The following is a 14,386-nucleotide window of genomic DNA, read 5'->3' on the forward strand; positions in this document are numbered from 1 at the left end:
TGTGTCATTAATTAGATTACACACAGCCCACATTTGCTAAGTGGCCGTATGGTAGGTTTCAGATTTTAGAGGGTAACATGTTGTGTTATTAAGTATGTATATCTCCCTTCTTTTGATGAAATAGATATTATATCCTCTCTAAATACATCAGGAAATTGGAGTATGAGGTCATATAGATCTTGCTGTTGGTTATTACTAAATTCGGGAGGAATCAGGACTTTATCAGACTCTTCAGGCAACAGACAGGATAGCATAGTGGCATTACACTCTGTAGGATTTTCCTTCCATTCTTTTAATAGATTAACATGATATACCTGGGTCTTTAATCGGCGGTCAGGTTGGGAAATTTTGTAGTTACATGGGCCTGTTTGTTCTAGTACCTCATATGGTCCGTGCCACTTAGTTATTTATTTGTTTTCAGAAGTTGGCAGCAATGCCAAGACCTTTCGGCCTATTGAAAAGGATCTTAAGGTAACCTTTTTGTCATATGAGGTTTTCTGCTGTTCCTGTGTCTTGGCTATGTGGGTTTGAACTAACAACCTAAATACCTTCATGTGGTCTTTTAGCCGGTTTGCAGTCTGGGTGAGTGGGTTTGGGGCTTCTTCTCTTTCTTCCCAAGTTTCTCTCAACCTATCCAGGATATGTTGAGGTTCCCGCCCGTTAAGTCATTTGAACAGGATATGTTGAGGTTCCCGCCCGTTAAGTCATTTGAACGGGGAGGATCATGTAAAAGCCTGGGGAGTCTTCTTAACAGCAAAGAGAGCCCAAGGTATCATTTGATCCCAATTTCTGCCATCCTGTGCCACCAGTTTTCGCTTCTTGGTTTTCAAGGTCTTGTTAAACCTTTCAACAAGGCCATCTGTTTGTGGGTGATCTGCTGAGGTTCTTAGAGTAGTAATGTGTAACCGTTCTTTGACTTCCACCATGAGTTTGCTCATAAATGTAGAGCCCTGATCTGTCAAGATTTCTTTGGGAAACCCTACTCGTGAAAAGAAAGGAAGTAGGTGTTTCAAGATCTGCTGGGTGGTATTTGCTCTAAGGGGAAAGGCCTCTGGATAGCAGGTTGTATAATTGACTATCACCAAGATGTGTTCCTTAACGGGCCCACAATGTAAATGCCAATTCTTGAGAATGGAACTTCAATGAGTGGAAGTGGCTTAAGGGGTCTTGGTGGCATATGTGTACTAGTCTTTTGGCATATTGTAGAAGACTGAAGAACGATCTTAATGTCCGCATCAATTCCAGGCCAGTAAAACATATTCAGGATTTTGGCTTGTTTTTTTGTCCGAGATGACCTCCTGTTAGATCGGAATTAGCCATTTCCAGGACTACTTGCTTGTGACTTTTAGGGATAACTAGTTGGCTTTTTACTATGCCCTCTGGAGTAGTGTCTCCCCTGTACATTAGCCCATGTTTCAACAAAAAAAGGTCCTCCTTTCTCACGGCCCTCTTGCTCGGGTATAATTTGCAAAAAGGCTTCATCCAACAATAGGTCGTTCCTTGGGGCAAAGTCTAGGTCGGTAAGAGTTTGTGTCTGTTATGCTCACCTGGTATCCATGGGGACGCCACCCAGCCCTGGTTGGATGATTTGCACTCTTGAACCCTCTCCCGGTCCCTTGGTAATGCCTCTCGTTAAAGATGGGTCTGCAATATAGGAGAGCTGGATTCAATACCAGATTGTCATTGTTTTCCCACCTCCCTTGGCCTAAACTCCTCCCTTCCCAATGGGCCTTCTCCTCACCTAAATATTGTAAAAAGTGAATTCTCCGTCCTGCTCCTCGTGGCAGGGGCGCGTAGATGTGGGGCGAGCAGCGACCAAGTTACTTCACTGGTGCAAGCCACCCTGTGGGAATCCAGGCCTGCTGCGACCCCGTAGGTTTTCTGCTTTACAGTCTTAATATGCAGTTCTTCTGTTCCGTTTAGATCGAATAATAATGTCTTGCTTCTTTCTTTTTAGGTATGGAAAGGTATTTTGGTGTTGTCATGCAGTTTGAAGATGAGCATGGGCCGGTGGGCGAAAGCGCGGTGTGCGCGATGCTGTCTGGTGAGTAATGCGCGATGCGCTGCGCTGTTTCGCCTTTTATATTGCTAACCTGTGTCTTTTCTCTCCTTGCAGGTTGTGATGTTCCTCGCCGAGCGCCGTACTATTCCAGCAATGATACTGACCAGGATATGACTACCCAGGTAAGAATTGTGTGGCTTTCTTCATTTGGGAGGAAACGTGAGTAAACGCTTACCAATGCTGTCGTTCTTTCTCCGCTTTCCAGGTTATGGTATTCCAGGATGCATGCGGTGCTGGATGATGGAGTTCGTACCTTCAGGTGAGTGGAACTGAAGTCAGCGATGGATTGAGGACAGGATACTGTTCCAGGTAAGTTTCGTAGTGTTCTTTCTCTCTCTGCAGGTCCTTGGTTTCAGGTAAGCTGGCATCAAAGAACTGGACACGGTGAGCGTTGCGCTGCCCACAGCAGAATAAAGAAAAGCATGTTCTGCTGTCTGGTTGTGGTTTAAATAGTCTCAGGTAAAGTAGTCCAGGTAAAATAGTCCCAGCCCTGTCACACCCATAGTAGTCCAGGTAAAGTAGTCCCAGGCCTTCCACACCCAAAAGACTAGACAGCATAGCTCAGTTCCTTGTAACTGAGCTATGTGTGTGCCTCCATGTTGGCTGAACCCCCCCAAGTTAAATAGTCCCAATTAAATAGTCCCATTCTAATGATGGTCTTCATGATGGTTATGAGCCTGGCGCCAAAGGCGCCAGGACGGACTCCGAGAGTGTCTTGGATGAGGTATTAAGGCCTTTGACCTGGCCCTAACTGGAAGGCTGACTTGCCAGTGAGGGCCAGAGGCAAGGGTCATGACAGCTTCCTCTTCTTGGCCCTTCTGGGCTCGGGGTCTTGAGGGGTGTCGGGTGTATCATCTGCCTCTCTGAAGCCTCAGGTAACTCGATCAGTTACCTCCTTCCTGGCCTCTTCCTTTAGCCTAGGGATTACTGCTCTCTCGAGCACCGCTTGTACAATAGTATCCCCTTGACGGATGTGGAAGGGATCCTTTCCATGATTCTGTGATAACACTTTGATATCACTTCTGAAGTCTGGATGCTATAACCCCTGCTAGCACATCAATTCCAAACTTCCATTCTGGTCCTGACTTTTGAGCCAATCTGATGTTGGTATTTGAGGGTGGAATCAGAACCAAATCAGTGGGTATTAGTCTTTTTTCACCTGGGCGAATGATCTCTTCCCTACTCCTGCAGATATCAAACCCAATAGAGCCCTTTGTGGCTACTGAAGAGTCTGATGCTCAGGGACTTAATATTTCAAACTTTAGGGTTCCCCAACTTGTATCAGTTCAGCCGCATCCCACCCTGACACCATTTATGAAGGTATCATGAGTCAAATACAGACCGCAGGTTCAAGTTTGTTTAAAAGTCGTTTTATTAACTCAAAAAGGCAGGTTGGAGTAATACCTAACTTGCCCTATTCTAAGGTGGGTATTCCCCACCTAAATAAAACTGTCTGCGTCTGGAAGTCTAAAGTATAACATTGGTCTGTGTAAAAACCTATATTGCTCTCATAACTAACGACATACAATGTGTAGGGATGACGGCATCAAAAATGATTAGTGTTCAAAGTAAAGTTCAGAGCTTCTTCTAGCTCTTGGCTTGTAATCATCTTCCCCAAGTTAAATGTAGTTCATAAAGCACACGGTTCCCTTCACAAAGAGTTCAAGTCTTCCAGCTTTCAAAACACCTGGATATTGTAAAATACAAGCTCCTCTATGGGTGTTTTCAGTGTCGTTTCATTCAGTGTTCACAACTTGATTTCATTTCATTCAGTATTCACAATGCATTATATCTGCTTTCATTCAAATAGAAATGTGTGTTTCCGTTTAAATCACTGTCCATTAGTTGCATTCTTTGTCCGCCTGCCAGCCCGGTATTCCTTTCTGCTTGCACTCACTGGTCGGTCTTACGGCTTCTTGCGAGGTCCTGCACCGCCACAGGTTTCTGTCTTCTCTTCTCCCAGCGGTCTTCCGTGGCTCGCGCTCACTCAGCAGTGCTTTCTCTGCACTACAGGACTCAAACAAGCGCTTCCCTCGGTCTTGCCAGCCTCCTTCTTACGGCTTGCCACCGGCCTCCAGCGTCCTGTACCTTCTGTTCCCGCTGCATAAATTCTGCACTTTTCCACGGGTCTAAGGTGCTCCCCCAGACACAATGCTACACTGGAGAGGTCTGCCTGCACCAAGCATTTTGTGGGCGTTCTCCCACAGCTGACTCCATTTCCATCTGGATTCCACCTTTTAAAGTTCCCACCACCATAATTATTCCAAAAAGGACTAGACCGCTAACCACTAAAGCAGTAGTCCTGATTCACTCTTATTGTTCTCCTCGTCTCAGTATGTGGCTGGGCTCGATAGGTACCTGCTTTAACAAAATGAGGATGTGTTGTTCCAGTTGTCCTGATCTTCATGCAGTAGCATATTGGTGTGTTTTAGGGAATATTTTAGGGTCAGCACAGGAAAAGGGCTGACAAAAGCCTATAAAGGCTTGAGGGGATGGAAGATTTGTCGTGAAAGGTAAATGGGGGATACCATGTCTCACCTAAGGATGTCCTCGCCCCACTTCCCATGTCTCCTCTACCAGGTGATGCTCCCTCGCACTTCCACTGCCAGGGTCAGGATCCAAAAGCGTTGGCTTTTCCCTGGCCACCCCAGAGGCGGTTATAGGGGGACTAGAAGTAAGGATGACCTGAGGTTCCTCACAGATGGCCAGTGGTTTTCCATGATTGAACAACCCTTGGCTGGTTTGAATGTTAAATTTTTTTTTATATAATTTATAATAACACACTTAATACCGAAGAGGTTTCTAAGCGCGTACCTGGGTTTCAAACCTGTGTTGCTCTGCGTCGTCTTGCTTTTAAGACAAGCACGTTGCCACTGAACTATACTACCTGTGCCTGATCCTTACGATTAGTAGGCTTGGGCTTGCCCAGCCCGAATCTTCGATTAAAGGAGGGCCCTTGTAACAGTTCAGCAGATCATTGTTGGAACCAAGACCTCTACATAGAAGAATAGCCTGCTGACGACCCGATGACAACCCCTGCAGCTGACCAGTATAGACTCCACTGCTTGGCCCTGTGAAGCCCTGATCCTCTGCCTGATCTCAAAAGACCCTAATTGGTGCTTCCAACACCTGGACCGGTGGGAACAGCCAGTCTCGACCACTGCTCGAAGATCCGTGAACTGGGAGCCTTTGGATGTGTCCCTGGACAACCTGATGGACCTACCAGCTCTCTCCTGGGCTACCTCGCTGCAGCCATCATCGTTCCGAGCAGAGCCTTAGAACTTTGCAGATCTTCAGCTTATGCCACAAGTCGCCTCAACATTTTGGCAGTCTGATATGATCGGTTATTTATAACACTCTTAATACCCAGAGGTTTCTAAGCGCGGACCCCGGGATCGAATCTGTGGTGCTCCGTGTCTTGCTTCCAAGGCAAGCACGTTGCCCCTGAGCGATCCTCCCGTCTCAATCCAACGGAAGCCCTGCTGAGGCTGGTTCTGTTTTCGCCACTGTACAATCACTTGTTGCCAGCTGACTGTGGTTACCTTCATTGGAACAATGTTTCTTCAATCCTGTGAGGTGTCCTGAAGAGTCTGCACAGCAAAAGTCTTCACCTTTGTTCATTTGGTGTCTTCTGGAAGCTGTCTGGTTTGCTGTGCAACACGGCCCACACCCAATGTTGGGGAGAATTATCTGTAAAGGCTAATTTCCCAAACCTAGTGAGTCCCCCAGCAGCTTTGCTGGATTTTTGGGGTTTATTTCTTTCTCCTGCTAAGAGTGAGACTTTTACTCCCACTCTTAGACATGATTTGAGGTGTTCCTTTGTCTTTCCAATTGTTTTATGGGCTATGGGGTCTTTTACTCCATAGGGTTTCATGTGTTTTTGATGTGGGTTACACAGCACCCTCCGTGCCGTAACCCAGGGGTGTCGTAGCGACTCCCAAACATAGACTCCATACCCTGGGACTGACTACTGTCTCCCAGGGCATGTAAAGTCACCATTGGCTTTACTAGTCCCAAATTATGAACAGAAACCAGTACAAACCATCATATTGTGGACGTACTGGTCGGGGCAATTCGATTGCCCCAGGGTCTGTTGTTCGAGGGGGAACGTCTCCATCCACCCTGATCGAGTTTTGGCTGGTGGCAGTGGATACTACTTTTTATATTCGACCGCAAATATATCTCTATGGGATTTTCCCATTGTTCGAGGCTACCAACTTTAATTATTTAATTCCTATAGCCTCGAACATACAGCCGGTTTATTTATTTAATATTAATTCACCGGTTGGTATTTTTTGCCAGAACTCTATTCTAAAATGGCGTTTGTGTTCTCTTCTGTGACTCCAACCCAAGTTGAGCCCTTTGTTCCACTTTTTGGCAGGCTTCTCCACTGAAGCCTCCAAAAGTGGTGCCACTCTGTCTGGGTACCACAGGGGGTGTGGGAGGGGGTTTAGGCACCCTGGACTGAGTTGCCTTGACAACTCAAGTCGCACTCTTGTGTGATTGGCCCAAGTGGTGAGCTGGCCGGCTCACCACTTAGCATGTTTGATTGACAGCTAGGCTGAATGAATGGGGGTTTGCTGCATAAAAGCAGGGCTTTGGGGACTGGAACTTGAGAAGTCGCCACAGGACCTAAGAATCCGAGGAGGGAGAAGCTGAGCCGACCTGCAACGACGACACCACCGGTGGAGCCCTGCTGAACCGTCTCACCTCTTTTCCCGACGACAGAAGAGATCTCCAGTCCGGAGAGTCTTCTTCCTTTGACTGGTGGGGATAACCAGTTTTGCCTTCTTTTCGCCTTCCTGGAGCATCTCGTGGCTGCCTTGCCCGTGCCAAGCACCCCGGCAACCGGAATACCACGGTTTACCACTACCGCAAATAGAAGGGTAGTACCTTTTAACCGAAGAACTCTGCGGCTGGTTTCTTCCCTGGCAGTGCAACGACCTTCATCTTTCCTCCACGTCGAGACCTCCTCTTGCTCTGGACGAAACACCGACTTGCACCCGCTGCCAGGAACAACTGCCCCCGCTGGAGCGTCCTTCCCACTTAAGGTACTGTGTCCCGCCTGGCTGTGTCCTTGCGACGGATCATTCGGGGTGACAGTAAAGCCTCGACTTTGGGACAACCTAGCTAACTTTTCTTGACTTTAATTTCATTCTTTGTGTGCGAACTATCTACAAGACTCTTTGGGCATACCCCCACTGTGTGAACCTGGACCCCTTCTGCTTGTTCTCTCCAAGTGTGGGCCTTGCAATTGACTGCCTTGCTCTCCAGTAGAACTCTGCCTATCCTGCCTTACTGTGGTTCTTTGAAAAGTATTGAAATTTGTGTGCTTCCATAACTCTGCCTTTTTCCCTCCCTTTTTAATAACTTATTAGAGTGCCATCTTATGTTAAGCGCTCACCTCTGTCTGAAAATAAGTGGTGTTTCTCATTAAGACTTGTCTAATAAGTAATTAGGGTTGTATATATATATATATATAATAGTGAATGTGTGCTGAATTTACTTGCCTCTTTGTGCTAGTGTAATTTACAAGTGTGTCTTTAAATAAATAATTATATACTTTTACACCAAAGCTCTGGTCAGTGTTTGCTTGTGCTACTGTATCTCTGTACCTATTGTGTATACTCTATATACTGCCTAACTCTTCTTGAGGGAAGTCTGACTGCTCAGCCACAGCTACCAAGTGAATCTGTGTGGTACAGACTGCTACCAAGTGGGTTTACTGCCAAACACCTGTAATCTTAAATCTTTTGCAGTGGTCCCTAAGGGAACTGCACAGGTTTCTGCTTAACGCCTAACACGAAAAGTGACTGCTGCACCTGCAACCCCAGTGCCTGCCTCATCCAAACCAAGCACAGAAGATTGTGTTTCCCAACAGATTCCGGAAGACCTGCAGAGGTATCTTGAAGAATTTGAGTCAGGGCGTAAATTAATATACCTGTGTCTGGTTCCCCTCCCCCGGTTTTACATAGGATAACATTGATTTTGAATCCCTTTGCCCAAAGTCCCTCTGATCTGGCCTCTCATTGTTGTAACTGGGCTAAGGATACATTTCGAGGTGATGTACTTACCTGATTTGGGGTAATTACATGTATTGCTGTTAGAAACTTTTGAAGAACCACCACAGCCCACTCATCATTTCTGAAATACCCTGTCTGATGTTAGATATTAGAACTTGTGACTTTCGGGCACAAAGGCTGATACCATCTTAGGGTTAGACTTCGTAAGATAGAGCGAAGTTATACTTATGCTTAATTTGACAATCTCTGCCTATTTTCCTTGCATCTGAGTACTTACCTGTTGAACACTGGTAACTAATTTATATGCAGCTGTATTCTCCTATTGGTGAATGTGTATGTTTGTCATATTTGGTTTTGATTGGCAATGCTTACCTGTGATTCTTTTATGCTTACTGTGTAATTAAAGCCCTAATAACTATATTTGTATATACTGCTGTCTAACTTTAATTATTAAGTGTTGCTTTGTGTGGACTCTCACGCTTTTCCTGAGCCTAAACCGTAACTGCTTGCTCACCTACCTTGTTTGGATTTTGGTTAACCTCTCGGTGTCTTCTTTGTTTATCATTACCGTCTATGTAGGGACAGGATAAAACTATGTTAAGGGCCCGAATAGTGACAGATTTGAGTAGGCCTGACATTTGTTATCCAATGAGCAATGCGCACAGCTCGTCCCGAACAGGGTAGCACCTCAGCCATGATAATAGTCTGATGCGGCTGAGCCACAAGTAGCCATAATTGGTTGACACACATTGTATAAGACTTGAAGCCACAAACAAGGGGGATCCTGGGAGTGTCTCTCTACTGGCCTATATCCCGGGTTAGAGTCTCAACCAGAGTCTTTAGCTCACCATCCTTTCACAGAAGAGAAATACATATCAGTCTTTGCCCTGCCCAAGGGCAGTCGAGCACCGAAATGCCAGGCAATTCTCTTCTGAACAAGAGTACCAACAGCAACCCCAGACATGTGTTTCGGCCTAGTTGGGCCTTGTCAGTGAGGTGGAGTTGTACCTCTCTAAAAACAGTGAGCAATGGTTCCACGTCTGGATTACCCTAGTAACTTAGGGTGAAAACCCAAAGTTTCTTAATATGCACAAACTTGTCCCCCTCTGTAAGTTGCCTTCCAATGTGTTTAGTACAAGCAGCGACTGATTATGCGTGGTCGAGTAATCTAATGTGGGCAGGCACTGTCAGATGATGGGAGTAAATGGAACTGTACAAGCAGGAGATGTGCTGCTAGTGATAATGCAGCCAAGATCAAGGGATGTTCTACCTGGAAGTGTAATGTTTAAATGTGACCGACTAAATGTGTTTTACTGTCTAATGTAGGATTCTTGTTGTGTGAAACCCTATAAAAACCATGACAAATGTAGGCTTTTGGGCGGGTGGGAGGTATGCAATTTCTCAAAACATGGATACTCTACAGTTTTCTCTGTCCATTTCTCAATAGCTGTAAGAAATACATGTCTGTTGCTGTGATGTAACAAGTTTTGGATTTCTTAGAACTTTTGGCTATGGGCTTGACAGCAGGCCTGCAATTGTGCAGAGGCGTTTTATGTGTATAGGCTGTAGACTGGTTCCTCATGTTGAATCAATAAACTGTACTTTGTGTCCATGAAGGTGCGCAAGCGGTGGACAGAGCCCTCATTATGCCTATCCGCCTTCTTGCACTGCTGATCATGGTTGGCACTGTGCAGGCCATTTCGGCATCTGCGTTTTTTCCAGTGGTGAGGGTGCCCATTGTGCACTTTTTGCTAGCGTCCATGTGTGTGTTGACGGTCCAGGTTCACAGATGTGCTCAGTGCCACTGAATGTTAGCTTTCCTGAGTTTTAAGGACCCAATGTTCAGTACTCCTGACGCTGTTACCATTACATTTGTTTTTTTAGTTAAAGCTACTTGTGCCCATTTTCGTCTCTTGGATAGCAGCGACCGCCGGTGATTGTGGCATCCAGGTTAGACTATTCCCTTTCCCCTCTACATTAGGGGCACTATTAGCATTCTGAGAAAGGTCCAAAGGAGACTTGCTCCTGGATAATGTCACTTTTAGCAGCTGGTTTGTTCAACATTTTCTGACTGCTGAAGTCCCTTTGGGGCCATGAATTTGGGGATTTCTTCTGAGGCTAGAGGGGAGCTCTCGGGGGAGCTTGGGGATGGGGTGGGGACTCTGGCTCAACAGGGATGGGAATTTCTCAAGGCTGTTGGACTGGGGGATCCTCTGTTTAACTTTTCTGTCTTTTATCATGAAGTGGCTGGTGTTGCCTGTCCCCAATGTCAAACAGCCTATATCATTGTACTTTGTCACATCTTCCAATAGGTTAAGTGACAGTAAGATATCATGAGAAAAAGCACACATTATATTGGAAGTTCTGTAATGCTCCTTCCTTTGGTTTTTGCTGCATGCTTGTCCTGCTTGCAAAAAGCTTGAATCTTGACCATCATAAATATAAACATGTTTGTGGTGTTCTGCATGTTCATCCCATTTCTTTTATTCAAAAGTTTCAATCTCTGTATTTAACATTAATCATTTCCATTCAGGAAGAACTTGTCTCATTAAAGGAGCAATTGGAGCAAAAAGCAGTGGAGGTAAAGAGGTTACAAGAAATGATTAGTGGCAAACTGAAAACAGAAGGTGGAGATCTTATTGAGCAAGGTAGGAAAGAAATGCTTTGTAGGCTATTTTTCAACTCACTTGCATGTTTTTTTGTAGTTCAACCAGTTGCCTTTGTAATATTCTCAGATGGTGATCATTACTGCATTTTGGGAAGCTTCAAGTAGTCTGATTTAAGTACTAATCATGTACTTTAAGATGAAGAGCTGCATTGTATGTGTCTGCATGTTTATTAAATGTTTAAATCATGGGCTGTTCCCCTTAAATGAGTGCCTACACCACTGAGTCCTAGCCATCCTAGCCTTTTGAACTTTTCAGTCACTAACTACTGCTGTGTACTTGTGGAAATCTAGTGCTGGCTTTGGATTTTTGTTTCCGAGAGATTGGTGTCCTGGGGCTTTGATAAATGTATAGTGTTGTTTTTAATTGATAAGATAAAGGAAAGGGCGCTAGGACTGAATCAACTTGAGCAACACTGGGTGATTAAATACGTGGTCTGTATTATATCAATGTTTCGGTGGGTTAGCTCTGCAGCAAGATCACGGGAGGGAGCGCGTTTCCCACACCTTGTGTATTGACTGTTAAGGATTGAACCCTGGATATCTTGCACTGATGAGTACAATAAAGTAAACGTAGTTTCCCAACATTTTCACAAAAAGGTTTAATTAGCAGTTAAGTTGGTCAGCCAACACAGTTTCAACCCATGCAGGCTTTTGGCTCGGCTGACGTCCTTGTTAACAAGGATGCCAGCCGAGCCCAAAGGCCCCTTCTAATCTTGTCCGCTAGCCGAAAAGGCACAGCTCTTACAAGCCCACCTGGGCTCCTATGCATAGATTCTATGATCAACAGATAACTGTGTTGATAATGGCATCATTTTTGAGCACAGGAGTGCCAACTTTAACAGTGCCACTCTGGATTTACCGGAACCAGCATTACAATCCACCCACCAACCGTGGGAAGCACTCAAATATCTTGTCCTTGAGCGACCTGCATGGATTGAAACACATGTCGGCTGACCAACTTAAACTGCTAATTACATCGATTTGTGAACATTTTTGGAAACTACGTTTAGTTTAGTATTTATAGGATTGTTTGTTTGCAAGTAAGACTGCCAACTGTACGTGTATAGATCTGCTGTCTCATGAGGGAAGAGAGATCAATTTAGGAAGGTATATCGGGAGTGTAAAAAGTAGAGGGGGCAAAGAATTGGGGAGTTATTCTCACTTGGGGGGGGGGGGTCATGCTTTTATCTGAAAATCTGTTAGCTGTGATATTGTACTTGGCCTTGTGACAAAGTTCCATTTTTGAGGCTAGGGGATAGAACTGGGGTGACCCCCCACTCACTCAGTGATGCCTGCAGGGGTAATATGAAGGAGGCTAGAGAAGGGAAAGGGGGAGCAATTTGAAAAATGTGGAGACAAGAGGAGAGTGGGAAGAAGAGTTGAGAGGAGACGGGCAGGAGGGAAGGTCCTGCTGCATCTCTACCCTAAGCACAATAACAATGTTGAAGGATGAGGTAGCAGCTAGAGGCCTGAAGGAAAAATCATCTGCACCAAACCTGTAACACATTGTCAAAGCTGCAGATAAATCCAAACTCTGTTCAAGCTGGTGTTGGTTAGCAAAATTCAAATGTATTCGGTTACCGCTGTAGATAAACAGACAGAGAAACCAGGAGAGTATCCACATACTCCGAAAAGGGCACCCAAACACAGACTCATCAGGTGTTTTTTACACACAGGAAATCCTGCATTAGACCACTGGAAACATGTGATCAGTTAAATATAAATACTACACTTCCTTAGCAGAACATCGATGGACTTTGGGTGCTTGGTCAACTGCACCATATCTCCTGCTTGTACAATTCAATTTTTCTACGATGCGAGAGCGTCCACACCTGTGGTGGATCACGCCACCATGCATAATCGCACACTGCCTGGTAACTGGCGTTTGACGTGGCATTCCCTCCAGTTGCCAGGCAAAACCCAGCCTCTCCATTTTTGACATGTCACTTACATATCACTGGGTGTGTCTATGTTCTGAACAGAGACTTGCGCCATAGTCCCAGAGTCTTCTGGTCTTGTATGATTTTTGTCAACCAATCCGGGCTTCTCACTGCTCAGCTGCATCTGATCAAAATTAATGGCTGTGATGCTGCCCTGTACATGGCCAGCTGCTTTTTCAGTGCTCTTGGGAAAACGCAAAATATTTGCGAGCATTCATTTCCCTCCTTTTTGTGCTTTAAACACTATCTAGAAGATTCTATTTTTCTCCTTAGTATGTACTTGTTAGTATGTAGAGGTTACATTACTAAGGTTATTCCTGCCCGGCCCCTTAACTGAGCCTTAATTTCCTGTTGCTATCTATACTGAGTAATTCTAAATCAAGAGTTTAGTGAAAGCTTTATTTATGGATAATGACTGTTCAATAATGCAGCAATATCTTCAACATCACTTTGCTCTTCTTTTACTAGTGTTATGTCAATATTAGATATTACATAGACAACATTCAATCAAGTCCTTCATATTGTTTTGGTTGCATGAATATTAGGGTGGCATTGCACAAAGTATCTAATATGGTACAGGGAGCGAAGGACATTCTATTAGTCAACATAAAGGCATTCTTTTCAGTTTCTTAGGTCCCTAGTGAATTATGCATTTCGAGGGGATTGGGTCCTCCAACGTATTCCATATCTGACATGTAATCACCACAGCCGTGCTGCTTCGGAAACTTTTTTTTCTGCGTCGATGACGTCGATGCGCCGTCGTCGAGGACCTCCTCCGACGTCATCCGATGTGATAAGTAGGATGCACGACGCCCGTAGCCTCGGTTCCGTTTTTTCCGCGAACGTGTTGCTTCATGAATCTCGGTTAACGCCTCGACTCTTTGGAGTTCTGTTCTTCTCGGTTCTTCGAACCTGTTCGTTTTGTGAAAATCCTTCGTGTGAAGATGTCTTCTACTTCGTCTTCGACCCCGCGTCCGGGCTTCAAGAAGTGCGGGGAGTGTGGGTCCAAGATGTCAGTGACGGACTCGCACGACGCCTGCCTCTGGTGCCTCGGGGAGGCCCACGACACGGATGACTGTATCGACTGCCAGTCGCTCACGTCCAAAGCCTTACGCGAACGTAAGAAGTTGTTGTCGGTAGGTCGGGTGTCCAAGCCGCGGAAGTCGAAGTCTGTGGGGCTTTCGACCGATGATTCGAGGGGTGACTCTCCGCGCCATCGTCGGAAGTCTCGTGGGTCTCCTTCTAGGAGTCGGTCTCGCCACTCCTCAGCCTCTTTGAGGCATTCTCGGAAGCGCCGACACCGGTCGTCTTCCAGGTCCTCTTCGGAGGACTCTGACCGGCACGTCGCTTACCCCACCAGCCGTGCGACGCCGGAGGAATGGACTGGCGGCGCTGCATCTGACGTTGACGCCGATTTCCTCGATGCCAATCCTCTCGGCGCCGATGCCTGTTCTCTCGACGCCGGCGACGATTCGCTCGACGCCATCGACGCCTTTCGCGTCGGAGGTACCCCGTGGCACGGGGGAACCCCCTAGGAAGGCTCTGGTTAAGAGCAAGCACTCTCGGGTGCCTTCTTTTTGCCACCTGGAATATATTTCAGAGGCGGATGAGGATTCTGATGGCCTGGTTCCTAGTCAGGTTCCAGATGAAATTGTCTCGGGCCATAGTCAGTTTGATGATTTGAGGCAGTCAC

At 45.9% G+C, this 14,386-nt stretch overlaps 1 protein-coding gene across 17 annotated transcripts in view; it reads left to right on the forward strand.

The window, feature by feature from the left end:
- PPFIBP1 (PPFIA binding protein 1) overlaps positions 1-14,386 on the forward strand; it is a 1,584,927-nt gene that overhangs the window by 562,263 nt on the left and 1,008,278 nt on the right. For all 17 annotated transcript variants that reach the window (XM_069628106.1, XM_069628107.1, XM_069628105.1 and 14 more), the window contains one exon: positions 10,619-10,733. In XM_069628106.1, coding sequence (XP_069484207.1) covers positions 10,619-10,733 — 115 coding nt within the window. The remainder of the gene's footprint in view (positions 1-10,618; positions 10,734-14,386) is intronic.

This window comes from Ambystoma mexicanum, chromosome 12 (genome assembly GCF_040938575.1).
Source record: "Ambystoma mexicanum isolate Mex_15411 chromosome 12, UKY_AmexF1_1, whole genome shotgun sequence".
NCBI classification, from domain to species: domain Eukaryota; kingdom Metazoa; phylum Chordata; class Amphibia; order Caudata; family Ambystomatidae; genus Ambystoma; species Ambystoma mexicanum.